This window comes from Balaenoptera acutorostrata, chromosome 3, assembly GCF_949987535.1.
Source record: "Balaenoptera acutorostrata chromosome 3, mBalAcu1.1, whole genome shotgun sequence".
Classification (NCBI taxonomy): Eukaryota; Metazoa; Chordata; class Mammalia; order Artiodactyla; family Balaenopteridae; genus Balaenoptera; species Balaenoptera acutorostrata.
The window spans coordinates 60,916,244-60,929,318 of record NC_080066.1 but is presented as its reverse complement, the minus strand read 5'-3'; the positions used below and the strand labels follow the sequence as shown (position 1 = coordinate 60,929,318).

General features: G+C 36.6%; 1 protein-coding gene across 1 annotated transcript in view; it reads left to right on the top strand.

Annotated features, from left to right (window-relative positions):
- Window positions 1-13,075, top strand: part of ETFA (electron transfer flavoprotein subunit alpha) — a 96,107-nt gene that overhangs the window by 11,166 nt on the left and 71,866 nt on the right. The window contains exons 2-5 of the mRNA XM_007173421.2: window positions 3,714-3,860; window positions 6,465-6,546; window positions 6,640-6,722; window positions 11,923-12,022. Of these exons, the coding sequence (XP_007173483.1) occupies window positions 3,714-3,860; window positions 6,465-6,546; window positions 6,640-6,722; window positions 11,923-12,022 (412 nt within the window). The remainder of the gene's footprint in view (window positions 1-3,713; window positions 3,861-6,464; window positions 6,547-6,639; window positions 6,723-11,922; window positions 12,023-13,075) is intronic.

Here is a 13,075-nt window from a genome sequence, read left to right as displayed (position 1 = left end):
GGATATTGGAAATAGTTGCTGTGGAGAGTGAGTGAGAGTGCCAACAAGGATGTCACAGTAACATTGCCAGGCAGAGGGCCCAGATGAGGTTGATGACCAAGAATTTATGGTGGCACTGGTCTGCGTGAATTAATTTTAATTTAAGTAGCAGTGTTTTGAAGAGATTGAGATTCTTTTCTGAGCAGCTACCTTACTGATTTCAATAGTTACCTTTAAATGTTTAAGATTTGGCTCCTTTTTTCCCCATTAAAAAGAGGGCCCTAAAGTCTACAGATGCAATGAATGGGTCATAAGATAATAAAATGACCTTCATTTAAAAACCTTTTCAGTAATGGGACCTGTATTTTTTGTATCTTTTGTGATATTCTATACCACTTCTATTTAAAATAGGATTTTAGGGTTACAGAATTTTTAGAGCTGGAAAAGAGGCCTTTGATATCATCTTTTTGTTTCTTTTTGACCAGTGCTATTTGTTTTTAAACAAGAGAATATTTGCTAAGTGAAATATTACAGGAATGACCCATATATAAAACAGCTAAAAATGATGGTGCTTTGATGAGAGCTGGTAATTAAAAACCCCAAATCTGGAGTCCAACTACCTGGACTTTAACCTGGCTCTGTTTCTTAGCTATGTTGCCACTAAGCTCCCGTTCCCTCATCTGTAAAGTCAGGATAATAATGGTACCTACATCATAGAGGTTTCTTGAATTTTAAATACAATTTTATCTTAGTACAGGGCTCTATAATATTAGTTTGGTTAATTTGGTTAAAGCAAAGCTGGGGACCATTCTGGCAGCCCTACCTGCCTGGTTCTCACTTTATTCTATGCGGTGGTTCCTGAGGTGCCTCCCCGCATAGAGTATAGTTTGAAAACCATTGATCTAGTTTGTCTCCTTCAATTTGAAGTTGAAGAAACTGGGCTCTGGATTGAGGAATAACATTTTAAAGGTCACAGACCAATTTCTTCTGCTGTAGGCTACACACAGCTGTTATTGCTGAATTAAGCTACATAACCATGTTTAGATGCTGCAGCTTCTCTTTAGGTGGTATCTGAGAAATAGAAGATGGAACATTGAATTAGAAGAAAGCGTAGTATTAAAAAAACTATAAAGGAGTCAATTGATAAAGTAATGTGGAGTGCCTTATGATATATGTAGTACTTAGTAAAGATTGATCAGATAGACGGACTGAGTAGTTTCTTATGTATATTCTTTTGTTGTTTATTCTTATAAATTTAATTTTGAATAGTCTTTTAGAAAGAATATGCAATGATCCCTTGGAAGTTCTAAAAGGCTTGACAATTCCTTAGGACACTACCTAATTTATCTTATGTTAGAACTATAATTTATAGCAAATATGGGCCTTTTGCCACCAAATCTTGGATTTATTCTTTAAATGGTGATGAAAAGCTCGTAATTTTTATGGCAAATGATGTGTGAAGCATAATCAAAAATATGGTGTCTGATATATATTGGTAATAAATAGTTTATTACTGGCAATTCTTGTGAAATGTGATTTAAATCATAAATTATGCCATTGGGTCCTAATTACAAAGTTCTTTACAAGATATTGTGCTCTTCTGGTTAAAAAAGAAGTACCGTATAATTCTACAGATGTATATTGGAAAAAACATTGTTCTAGACTATGGGGATACAAAAGTGAACAGGCATGGTGTTTGTCTTCTAAGAACTTTCATGCCATCCCAGGAATTGTGAATTGTTGTGAATTGCTACAACTTTTCTGGAGAACAGTTTGCGTCAATCAGTATTAAAAGCCTTGAAAATGTGTCTATCTCTTGATCTAACACTCCTAGGAATTTGTCATAAGAAGAGAATCTTAAGAAGTGCATAAAGATTTCTAACCTTAACCATAAAGAATTTCACATCTCATGAGAAGGCAATTTTTTTTTTATCGTAAAAAAGGAAAAGTTATACAAACAGCGACTTGATTTGGCAAAAACAAAAGCCTAATTTTCTCCCCTTTTCTTGCTCCCTTTGAGCAGAAAGGGAGGGAAAAAAAGACAAGAAATGTCATCCACTGATACACAATGCAGCAATTCCTTCCTCTGGCATATTCTTCAGTGCTGTCCTCTTCCTCTTTCCATCCTCATTTGTGGCTCTGGAAGCATTTCTGCCCCTGAAGGCTTGCCTTGGAGTCTCTGGCCCCCAGCTCTGGGATTAGGTTCATCAAGGATAGAGGGGGTTTAGAGGGCTGAGGAGAAGGAAGGGGTTGCAGTGGTAGAAGTAGGAGGCTTAGGGGAAGAAGGGCCCCTATTTTGTTGAAGGTTGCGCAGAATCTGACTTAGTCATCCGTGGAAGCAGAGCAAGTAGAGTAACCTGGCTAAGTTTCAGTCAAAAAGGTCCTACTGGACTAAAAGGAACTCTCATCTGTTGAGGATAAGTGCAGAGATTTGGCTATGAGGATGCTCGTCTCTGCATTGTGTATAATAATAAAAAATTACTAATAACCCAAATGATTATGGAAACTAGTTGAACTGATATGCCCATATATTAATAAAAAGGTGAAGAATATAGCAATTGATATATACAATACAGTAAACAAAAAAATATGTATTTTGTCAATTGAGTTGTGCAACCAGCATTGTAGTCCTGTACCTGGCTTCCCTTCATTCATACCCTCTTTGTAAATTTCCAGCTGTGGGTACATTTTATACTCTGCTTTGTTCATTCCAACTCCGGATCTGAAGATTATTGCTGAATTCAAAGCCACAGAACCATGACATTTGATCATCAGTCCCTCTTTTTCTCATTTCTCATTGCCATTTTCCACAAGGATAGTTCAAAATTTTCTCCTTTCCTCATGCCTGTGGTGTGCTTCCTTATCCTTTCACATGACAATACCTAAACTTCCTTCCATTCTTCCTCTTGATTCTCTGCTTCATGATCTGCAGCTGCCAACATTTTGGCTCTCTTCATTAATTGAAAACTATTCTGTCTTATAACTGTATGTGAACAAGTCTTAATTTCCCTTGAAAACTTTGAGCGCAGGGCAGGGACCATTCTTGTTCATCTTTGTGTTTCTGGTGTTTGAAATTATTTCAAATGACCATGAACTATTGGTGGTCTCTTGATAGTCCACAGTAGCTATGGGTGGATATTAGTTGATTCCAAGATACTGTCCAAAAGCTTCTTTTTTGAATTTGGAAGCATATTTGAACAATTGAAACTTTAGCAAAATTGCTGTGTAGTATTGTATTTTTAAGGCAGATTTACATTATCAGTTATCTTGGTATTAAATTCATTTTGCCTGAAGCAACAGAACTTTAGTAATTGATTTCGTAATCATTATTTCTAGGTATACTGTACTGTTCAGCAGTATTGCTGCAAGTGAATGTAATTGGTAGTAGTTGATTCCTAGTTTGATAGTTAATGTGTTCTAAGGATTTTAAATTTAGATACATATATCAGTTTGTTGTTGAACATAGGTTAGTGGGAAAGTTGCTTGGAAATAAAAAAATTTTTTTTCTAACAGTAGAATACTAATTTGTATTTTCTGTTTTTATTAGGTAAGACTATCAGTAATAGAGTGATAGACACAGCCCAAATTTTTGCTACTGAGCAAGTATTTTATAAATACATTTATAAAACTGAATATTGTATACAGTTTTCTTTAAAGCACACATGCTTACCAATTAGAGTAAAAATAAAGTTTGTATTACAACATTCTTTTCCTTTTTTTCTTTCTCTTTTTAGGCCTCATTGCTACGATTTCAGAGTACCCTGGTAATAGCTGAGCATGCAAATGATACCCTAGCACCCATTACATTAAACACCATCACTGCAGCCAAACGTCTTGGAGGTGAAGTCTCCTGTTTAGTAGCTGGAACCAAATGTGACAAGGTGAGAAATTTTTAAGGTCAACCATAGCAAATATAATCTCCATCAAGAGACAGGGAAAGATGGAGACAGAGAATTATGCTGAGGACTGTAACCCAAACTGGTCTCTGATCCTCATTAAATGCTGAATGTCACAACCGTTACTACGTGTGAAAAAAGGAACTAAAAGGTTTGCTCACCAGGCATTTTATCTTTTGAAATGAGGTGGAATACTTAATTTAGTTCCACTGGCACCATCATGTACCATCAGGTACCAAGTAGAGTGATAATATTTGAGTCCCCTTAGAGGTTAATAGCCGATCCCTTTTTTGTATTGATGAATATGCTTGCTAATTGCTTTTAATTCCCGTAAGTGGTAAATCTGGGAAAAGTATCATGGGTGTTAATTTTTAACTGGTGTAAGAATTCAAATGTAAGTATTATGCTTTCTAAACTATAGCTGCTACTAAAAGATGTTCTTCATTTTGGTTGTTGTTGAAATAAGACAGTGACAGCTTTGTAAACTAACCCCCTGGAAAGGAGCTCTAATGTGGTTTGCAGAGTCTGTACCTCTGGGCTGTAGTGTAGTTGAAATTGTGCTTCAATTAAGCTTACCCAGCTTGAGCCGCCCGTTCCCTCTCACTATACAGGAGTTGCAAATTGTATAGCTGGGGGCTTGGACCTCAGAGGAAGAAATCCCTAATAGAAATCCCTAATGTTTCTTTTTAGAGGATTTATTTTTTCTTAAATGGCATTGTTGCAGAGCATGTGATATAATGCAGGTTCAGAATGTTAGTGTTGCTTCTGTCCAATTTCTTACGTGAAATTGGTATCTTAAAAGAATGTATTCAGGCAGGTTTGGGGTTATGTGGATTTCTTTACCAAAATCCTGCTAACAACTGTTGAATCTTGTATAGTTATTAACCACAATGTATGATGATATAGCTAACCTATCTTTTTGGTTGCCCTACTTTCAGATATACTAGTTCTGGATTTGATTATTTATTTTGCTGTGATTTTAAATAATTATTCTAATATGACTTAAAAAATATTTGATGCTATTTTATTTACATTATTTTGAGAAAAATCAAAACAAATCATCTTTTCTTCAGTTGCAGTTTTATTGTCGTGTCACATTTAATCTTAAAGAAGAACAATCAGTACCTGTATATAGAGACTCTGTTAATAGCCTAGGCATATTTCAGTTTTATATTGTTTTCTGTAGCTATCATAAATAGCAAGTGACTCTTCTGTGTAGTGCCTGAAGTTTTTGCTGGTTTTAAAAAAAAAAAAAAAAAAGATGGTTTTGATAGTACAAGATTGTCTTCCAGTGAACACTTGATTCAGAAGAGGTGCTTTTGCACTGCATTCTTTCTTCAGTGAATATTGTTGCAATGTTACCGTCCATCAAGGGAGGCGACAGGAGGCACAGCATTTTATGCCTGCTCCTCAGTGAATCAGCATGGAGGTAAACAAGAAGACAGTAGACCATAATATGATTACCGTGTTTCTCCTAAAGCAGAAACCAGTTATGCTGTAATTAAAGAGATTTAAAAGAAGGAATTCTAATTGCCTTCTGTATACAGGAAGTCTGAGTGGTCAAAAAGCTTTCCCAGGGGCTTCCCTGGTGGCGCAGTGGTTGAGAATCTGCCTGCTAATGCAGGGGACACGGGTTCGAGCCCTGGTCTGGGAAGATCCCACATGCCACGGAGCAACTGGGCCCGTGAGCCACAGCTACTGAGCCTGCGTGTCTGGAGCCTGTGCCCCGCAACGGGAGGGGCCGCGATAGTGAAAGGCCCGCGCACCGCGATGAAGAGCGGTCCCCGCACCGCGATGAAGAGTGGCCCCCACTTGCCGTAACCAGAGAAAGCCCTCGCACGAACCGAAGACCCAACACAGCCAAAAATAAATAAATAAATAAATAAAGTAGCTATAAAAAAAAAATTAAAAAAAAAAAAAAAAAAAAGCTTTCCCAGAACCCCATCCTGATTCTAAACAGAAGAAATGAGGATTTCAAATACAAACTATTTTGCTTCATCATAGATAAATATATGTCAGTGAGTAGGAACACTCAGTAGTTCACAGTGGACTGTTATATAAGATTTTCTTTATTGCCCAGATTCACTCACTGATTTTAGAATCAGCAGAAATTATTATTGCCAGATAAAGTGCAGTAGTCTGTATACCAGTGTGGTTAACTCCTGTTCTTTCGCTCTAGGAACCCTGAGTCTGAAGTGTATTGGCTGTGTTGTTATTGTGAGAGAAGGAATCTAACTGTTGCTTCATTTTCACCATTTCTAAAATGATGGATTTACATTTGCACTGAGTGAAAGGAAAGAGCACAACGTACAACTAAATTTGAGTAGACAGCTGTGTTGATTTTGGTTTATCAATTAGTACTTCTCTTTTTCAAGGCAGGAATTTTTGTTTAAGGTCAGTGGACAGTAAGATCAATTGGCTTAAGATTTTCTTCGTTAAATAATTTTTTTATTCCCAAGTAGTCCTTTTACCCATAAGAACAGTTTTTACAGTTGGCCAGTAAGATTTTATGCTCTATTGATAATTGTAATGGTGGCTCTATCAGTATTTTCCTGTTAGATGGATAATTAAAAACTCTTTTATTCATAGGTGGCACAAGATCTCTGCAAAGTAGCAGGTGTAGCGAAAGTTCTGGTGGCTCAGCATGATGTGTACAAAGGCCTCCTTCCAGGTGAGTTTTTCCAGTGGAAATAAATAAGTTTATGAATTTATGAAATAAATAAAATACTATGAAATGTGTTTATCAAATGTGTTTAATTCTCAGAGGAACTGACACCATTGATTTTGGCAACTCAGAAGCAGTTTAATTACACACACATCTGTGCTGGAGCATCTGCCTTTGGAAAGGTGAGAAGATTGAGACTGTGGAATCTGATGTCACTACTTGGAAGCGTTAGATTTCATTGTGCTGAAAATGTACAACAGACTTTGTTTAGATAGCTAATCCTGGCTTTCAGAATTAATGTGATAGTTTTGCTAAAATTTATTCTTTCAAGATTTTGTTATAATTTCTGTGAAAATGCTATCTCCAGGCTTTCCATTTTGTCAGAGACAACTGTTCTTTCAAGATTTTGTCATAATTTATTAGAATGCCACTTCCAGATTTTCAGATTTTGTTATGGAGAAAACTTTATTTTAAAAAAAAATCATTTTTCTTTAAAAACAATGTTGAACTGTCTCACTGTGTGAATGTCATTTGTATTAGTAACCCATCATAAGAGATGGCTTTGTTTGGGTGACTGATGAATATTTAGAAAGGCCAAATTTATCTACTTGGGGGATTTGGGAAGGGCTGTGTGGTGGCTGAAGGCATCCTTAGGGTAGAGAAAGGTGTAATCTGATCCTGTGCATTGTGATATGTCTGAAGAAAGAATGTGCTATGAGATGGGTCGTGGTCTGCATGAAGGTTAAAAAAAAGGGAGGGGGAATGTAGGGGGAGCCCAAGAGAAGGAATTTGTCAGTGGGTCTTTCTTGCTCTCCCTGTGACCATGGGTATTATTCTAGCTCCCTTTTCTTTTATCCCATTCTTAATAAGCTGCAGCTTGTAGTTTTTATTTTTACTTTTAAAGATGGTAAATTAAGTTGTACACAAATACATTCTTATTATAAAAGATGCATACAGTAAAGCAGTATGCAGAACAAGGTATCACAGTTCCCCTTTCTTATTCCCAACTCTCTTCCCTCTTCCAAAGTACTGGTGTTAACAGTTGTACATTCTTTTAAGCCTTTTCCTATGGATTTTCAAATTATAATAAATGTACAATTTTTTTTTTTTTTTTTTTTTTACTTCTAGAATGGGATAGTATAGCATGAATTGTTTTGTGACTGGTGGTTTTCACTTAAGAGTATATCTTGAAAATATTTGCTCATAATGTGTCTGTCTCATTTTTTAAATGGCTGCATAGTATTTCATAGTTAGCCAAGGATGGGCAGTTAAGTTGTTTCTAATTTTTTATATTTATAAACTTTGCTGTGAAGAAACGTCCTTGTATATACCTTTGTATACATGGGCTGGTATTTATTTAGAACAGAGTTCTAGAAGTGAAATAGCTGGGTCAAGACTATGTGCTTTTAAAATTTTGATGTATATTGCTAAATTGCTCTCATGAAAGGATGCCTCAGTTTGCACTCCACCAGTTGCATAGCTTGCCAACACTTGCTATTGTACATTTTAACATTTCCCCCCAATCTGATGTGTGAAATATTATATCTTTAACAATTTTGCATTTCTCTGATTGATAGTGAGATCAAATATCTTTTCATATAGTTATCAGTCATTTAAATTTCTTCTTTGAATTGTCTTGATTTGACTTTTTTTCCTTTTACATTCACAATTGTAATTGATTTTTAAATATGAGTTTGGGGAATAAGATATAAGCTCTTTCATCAGCTAACCATGTCAAGTGGTAATAGCAGTGAGTTCCCAATACATTGATCTCTTTTCTTGCAAAATGAATAGTGTTTGTGAATATTTATCTGTAGTGCAATACTGCTTCTAGACGTGGATCACTGCAAACGTGTAGGGATCTTGCACTGTCACCCATGTGAATTGCTCTAGTTTGTTTTTAACCTCAGAATTATCACTTTGAATTCATTAAATTTTTTCTTTTAAGATTAGTAGAATTTCTAGGCAATAACAGAATTTGTAATCTACAGTGTAAGTACATGAGTTTAATGAAAAATTGTTCTTTTACTAATAACAATGTGACAACAATTAGGTTGTCACATTGCAGACTATCATAAGTTTTCCCATTTTTGTGTGGGGTTTAGTAATTGCTAAGTAAGATGGTTCTATATATATGACATATGATATATGACTCCTGAAATCTGTTTTCTGATATGTAAAATGATGCGGTTTGGCCAAGTGATGTCTATGATCTACCAACTAGAAATGTTAAAATGGAATGGGTTTTTTCTATGGCAGGTTTCACTTCCCTTGGAAATGATTAAGTCAGAGGCTTGACATCCAGCTACTGTACTTTGGGTTGTTGTAGATGAGCATTGAACTAAAAGATCTTTATGGACCATTCCATCTCTGAGAGTTTGGTTCTGTGTTGGATGATTTAAACAATTTCCTAAGTCTGAGATTCTGTGATGACAGTTTACCTCAAAGATTGTTAAACCAAGAAAGGGTGTTTGTTGTATCTGATTAGCTAAATTTTAATACTCTAGCCTTGATTGCTATGTTGTGACATATGGGAGTTTTGAGAACAAAGGTCACATAATAGTAGCTGGTGCTGCAGCCTCTGAATGGATTTGGAATGAGGAAGAGTCCATCAGATGAAGCTAAACAATTGACTGTATAAGAGTTCTTCACCAGTTGTGTTTTCAAGATACCACACCTTTGTACTAGTATGCTAGAATTTAAAAATCTGTCATCTTTTTGTGCATCAAAAGAACACTCTGTTAGTTATTGCCTCTCCTTCCCTGAAACCATGTGGTTGAGCCTGTTGGATAGTGTAGAAATAGATCTGTTTACCATCCATCCTCTCAGGACATTCAGACAGAAGATCGGACCTGGAAAACATGTGCCTTTAAGTACTGTGGTAAATTTTTTTTCAAGAAGTGCTAAAATAAAACAAGGTATAATAGAAGTACAAAAGATATTAAATTTCAAGTTTAGAAAGTTCTAAAACTTTAAAAAGAAGCACAGTCTGCATATCATAAAATTTGTAAGAGAATCTGCTCAGCCAGGTAACAATATTCCAGCAGTATTTCCTGAACAATTTAAAGAACGTGGCTCAGGAAAAGAGTTACTTACTGAAGTAGGCTTTAAATGCTGACAAATTTGGTTTGTTTTAAAAGCAGGTGTCTTCTAAACCTCTTATTTATCAAGTTAGAGCTATGTTTAATGGAATTTTAATTATTTTCCCAAGCCCTTTATTTCCTATGAAATCTTAATTTTTTCTAATTGTGGATTTATAAACTACGGTACTTTTCAGTAGCTCTTTTATCATGGTTGAAAGGGGATTACTATATAACATAGGTAGCAATAGACTGAAAATTAGAAAATCTTTATAGATTTTCAGATGCAACAGGAGGAAATTTGATTCAGGCTTTCAACACTTGTTAGCATCGATTTATGTAGAACTGCTTATTAGATACGAGGCAGAGACACAAGAAGCAGAAGACACACAACCTCTGTTCTCAGGGTGCTTTATCAATTTAGTTGAGGGTCATATAGTATGTATATTAAAAATTATTTTAAATCAAAATACACGTTATTGGCAATTAAATAGTATAATTGTACATGCATGCGAGAGGATGAAGAATAAAGGAGTGATTAGAGGATAATCCTGAGAGAATTCTTAGAGGAACAGAGGTTTGGGGATGGAGTGAGGAGAGGAACTTGAGTACTGTCATAATGAAAGTTTGCCTGCTAGAGGTGGTATCATGTACTGAGTTTAGGAGATGCCATGGAGTAAGCTCTCTGTAGAAAGTAGTGTAGAATTCACCTTTTCTATTTATGTGATAAAAGCAACACTTCACTTTTATTTATTTATTTATTTATGGCTGTGTTGGGTCTTCGTTTCTGTGTGAGGGCTTTCTCTAGCTGTGGCAAGCGGGGGCCACTCTTCATCGCGGTGCGCGGGCCCCTCACTATCACGGCCTCTCTTGTTGCGGAGCACAGGCTCCAGATGCGCAGGCTCAGTAATTGTGGCTCACGGGCCCAGCCGCTTTACGGCATGTGGGATCTTCCCAGACCAGGGCTTGAACCCGTGTCCCCTGCATTAGCAGGCAGATTCTCAACCACTGCGCCACGAGGAAAGCCCAACACTTCACTTTTAAAATTACACTTAGTTGGTGTCATCATCTAAGAGAACCTCTGAGTCTAGAAAGCATGGATATGCATTCTTCACTAACTGATTCTGTTTTAGAGCCTGAGAGTCAGAGAAATTTAGACTAGAAGCATAGAGATTCTCTTCCTCTCACTGTGAGGTGAAGTAACTAAGGCCTGGTAATACTGTGGCTTGCCCAGTGGTCCCTGCTAGTGGGAGCAAAGTTACCACACGTATCTATTCCAGAGATGTTATATGTATATACAAGGAAAAGCACATACATTAATTTTTGTTTAGATATATATGTGTGTGTGTGTATATATATATATAGAGAGAGAGAGAGAGAGAGAGAGAGAGGCATTGTGCTTTACTTTTCTCATTTTTTAAAATTATATGGATGAACTATAATTTATAAACCTATCCCCTATTGATGGTCACTTAGGTTAGTTTTGATCTTTTTAAATGCAACCTCACTTTTTTTTGGTTTTTTTTTTTAGAATTTTGGTAGGAACTTTATAAATTTATTTATTTATTTATTTTTGCTGTGTTCGGTCTTCATTTCTGTGCGAGGGCTTTCTCTAGTTGTGGCAAGCGGGGGCCACTCTTCATCGCAGTGCGCGGGCCGCTCACTATCGCGGCCTCTGTTGTTGCGGAGCACAGGCTCCAGACGCACAGGCTCAGTAGTTGTGGCTCGCGGGCCCAGTTGCTCCGCGGCATGTGGGATCTTCCCAGACCAGGGCTCGAACCCGTGTCCCCTGCATTGGCAGGCGGATTCTCAACCACTGTGCCACCAGGGAAGCCCACAGCATCACTTTTTAAAAAGGTGAAAATGTCTGCTTTGAAATTTTTTCTTTCATGTACATTAAATAAACATATACAAGTATGTTCTTTCTCAGTATTTGAGAATTTTACTACTACTCTAAATATTTGTCTATATTATCTAAATTCAGTAGTCTATAACTGTCATACTTCATAAATGATGATCATTAAAGCAAGTATCGTATCTCATAACTCAACCTACTGAGTTAAGGTAGTTTATCGCTATAAAACTCTTAATGTAGTTAGAGTAATCGTTGACTCTTACTTATGCTCAAAGACTATCCAAAAAGTTGTGCTTGAAATTGTGGTATGTCTAAAGATGCATGTGAAATATAAAATATTCAAGTTAAAATTTCTACAGAATTTCCATTTAGAGAATGTTATTGCTGATACTTTATAGCCATCCATCAGCATGTATGTGTGTAACTCACTACTTATTTTGCTTTTAGAACCTTTTGCCCAGAATAGCAGCCAAACTTGATGTTGCCCCTATTTCTGACATCATTGCAATCAAATCACCTGACACATTTGTGAGAACCATTTATGCAGGTAAGTACCCAATGAAAATAATTAATCAGTATGTTAAATTTTTGAAAACTTTAAAAGCAGAGATTAATCTTGAAGATAGGATTTTGAAATATGGACCATCTTAAAGATTTCTGAGGAAAATCTTAGTCTTAGAATTGCTGCTGGACCATGACATGACATTCTCTCTGGTAAATCTGGAACACACTTCTTTCCTTCCTGATCATTCAGTGTACAGAGTGAGATTTTTCCAGTGATCAATAAAGATTAGATTTACTATTTAGTATATTTTGTAAGTGGCACCTGGAAAAGATAATTTTCTATTTTTTTAAAGTAGTATTTTTTTTAAGCACAATATTATTTGTATATGAAAGAATCCTTTTTTTTAAAATTTTTATTTTATTTATTTATGGCTGTGTTGTGTCTTCGTTTCTGTGCGAGGGCTTTCTCTAGTTGTGGCAAGCGGGAGCCACTCTTCATCGCGGTGCGCGGGCCTCTCACTATCGCGGCCTCTCTTCTTGTGGAGCACAGCCTCCAGACGCGGAGGCTCAGTAATTGTGGCTCACGGGCCCAGTTGCTCTGCGGCATGTGGGATCTTCCCAGACCAGGTCTCAAACCCTTGTCCCCAGCATTGGCAGGCAAATTCTCAACCACTGCGCCACCAGGGAAGCCCTTCTTTTTTTTTTAACATCTTTATTGTAAAGTAGTATTTTCGGTCTTCTTTGCTGCTTCTACTTCATTTCCGTCTGCATTAAGATATTCATTTTGGTATCTCTTTAGTTGATCTTTTGCTAAGCACCTGGTCTCTAGTGGGGCTGGAGGAGGCAGTGAACTCTGTTCTTTCTGATCGAAGTTGTGTGTTTCAGTATAAATGGGCAATTCTCAAATCAGATCTTTCATTGTTAGTAGTGTTTAGAGGGAAATATTTGGTCATAGTTTAGGTCTCTCTTAATGTGATTGCTAATCCATAAGGAATGTTTCAAATCCTTTAAAAGTCTTGATGCATCACACTTCCTGTCCTTTATGCCTGATCATGTTTTCACTTATTTTCCTCCCTTAGCAAGGCATAGTATCTTC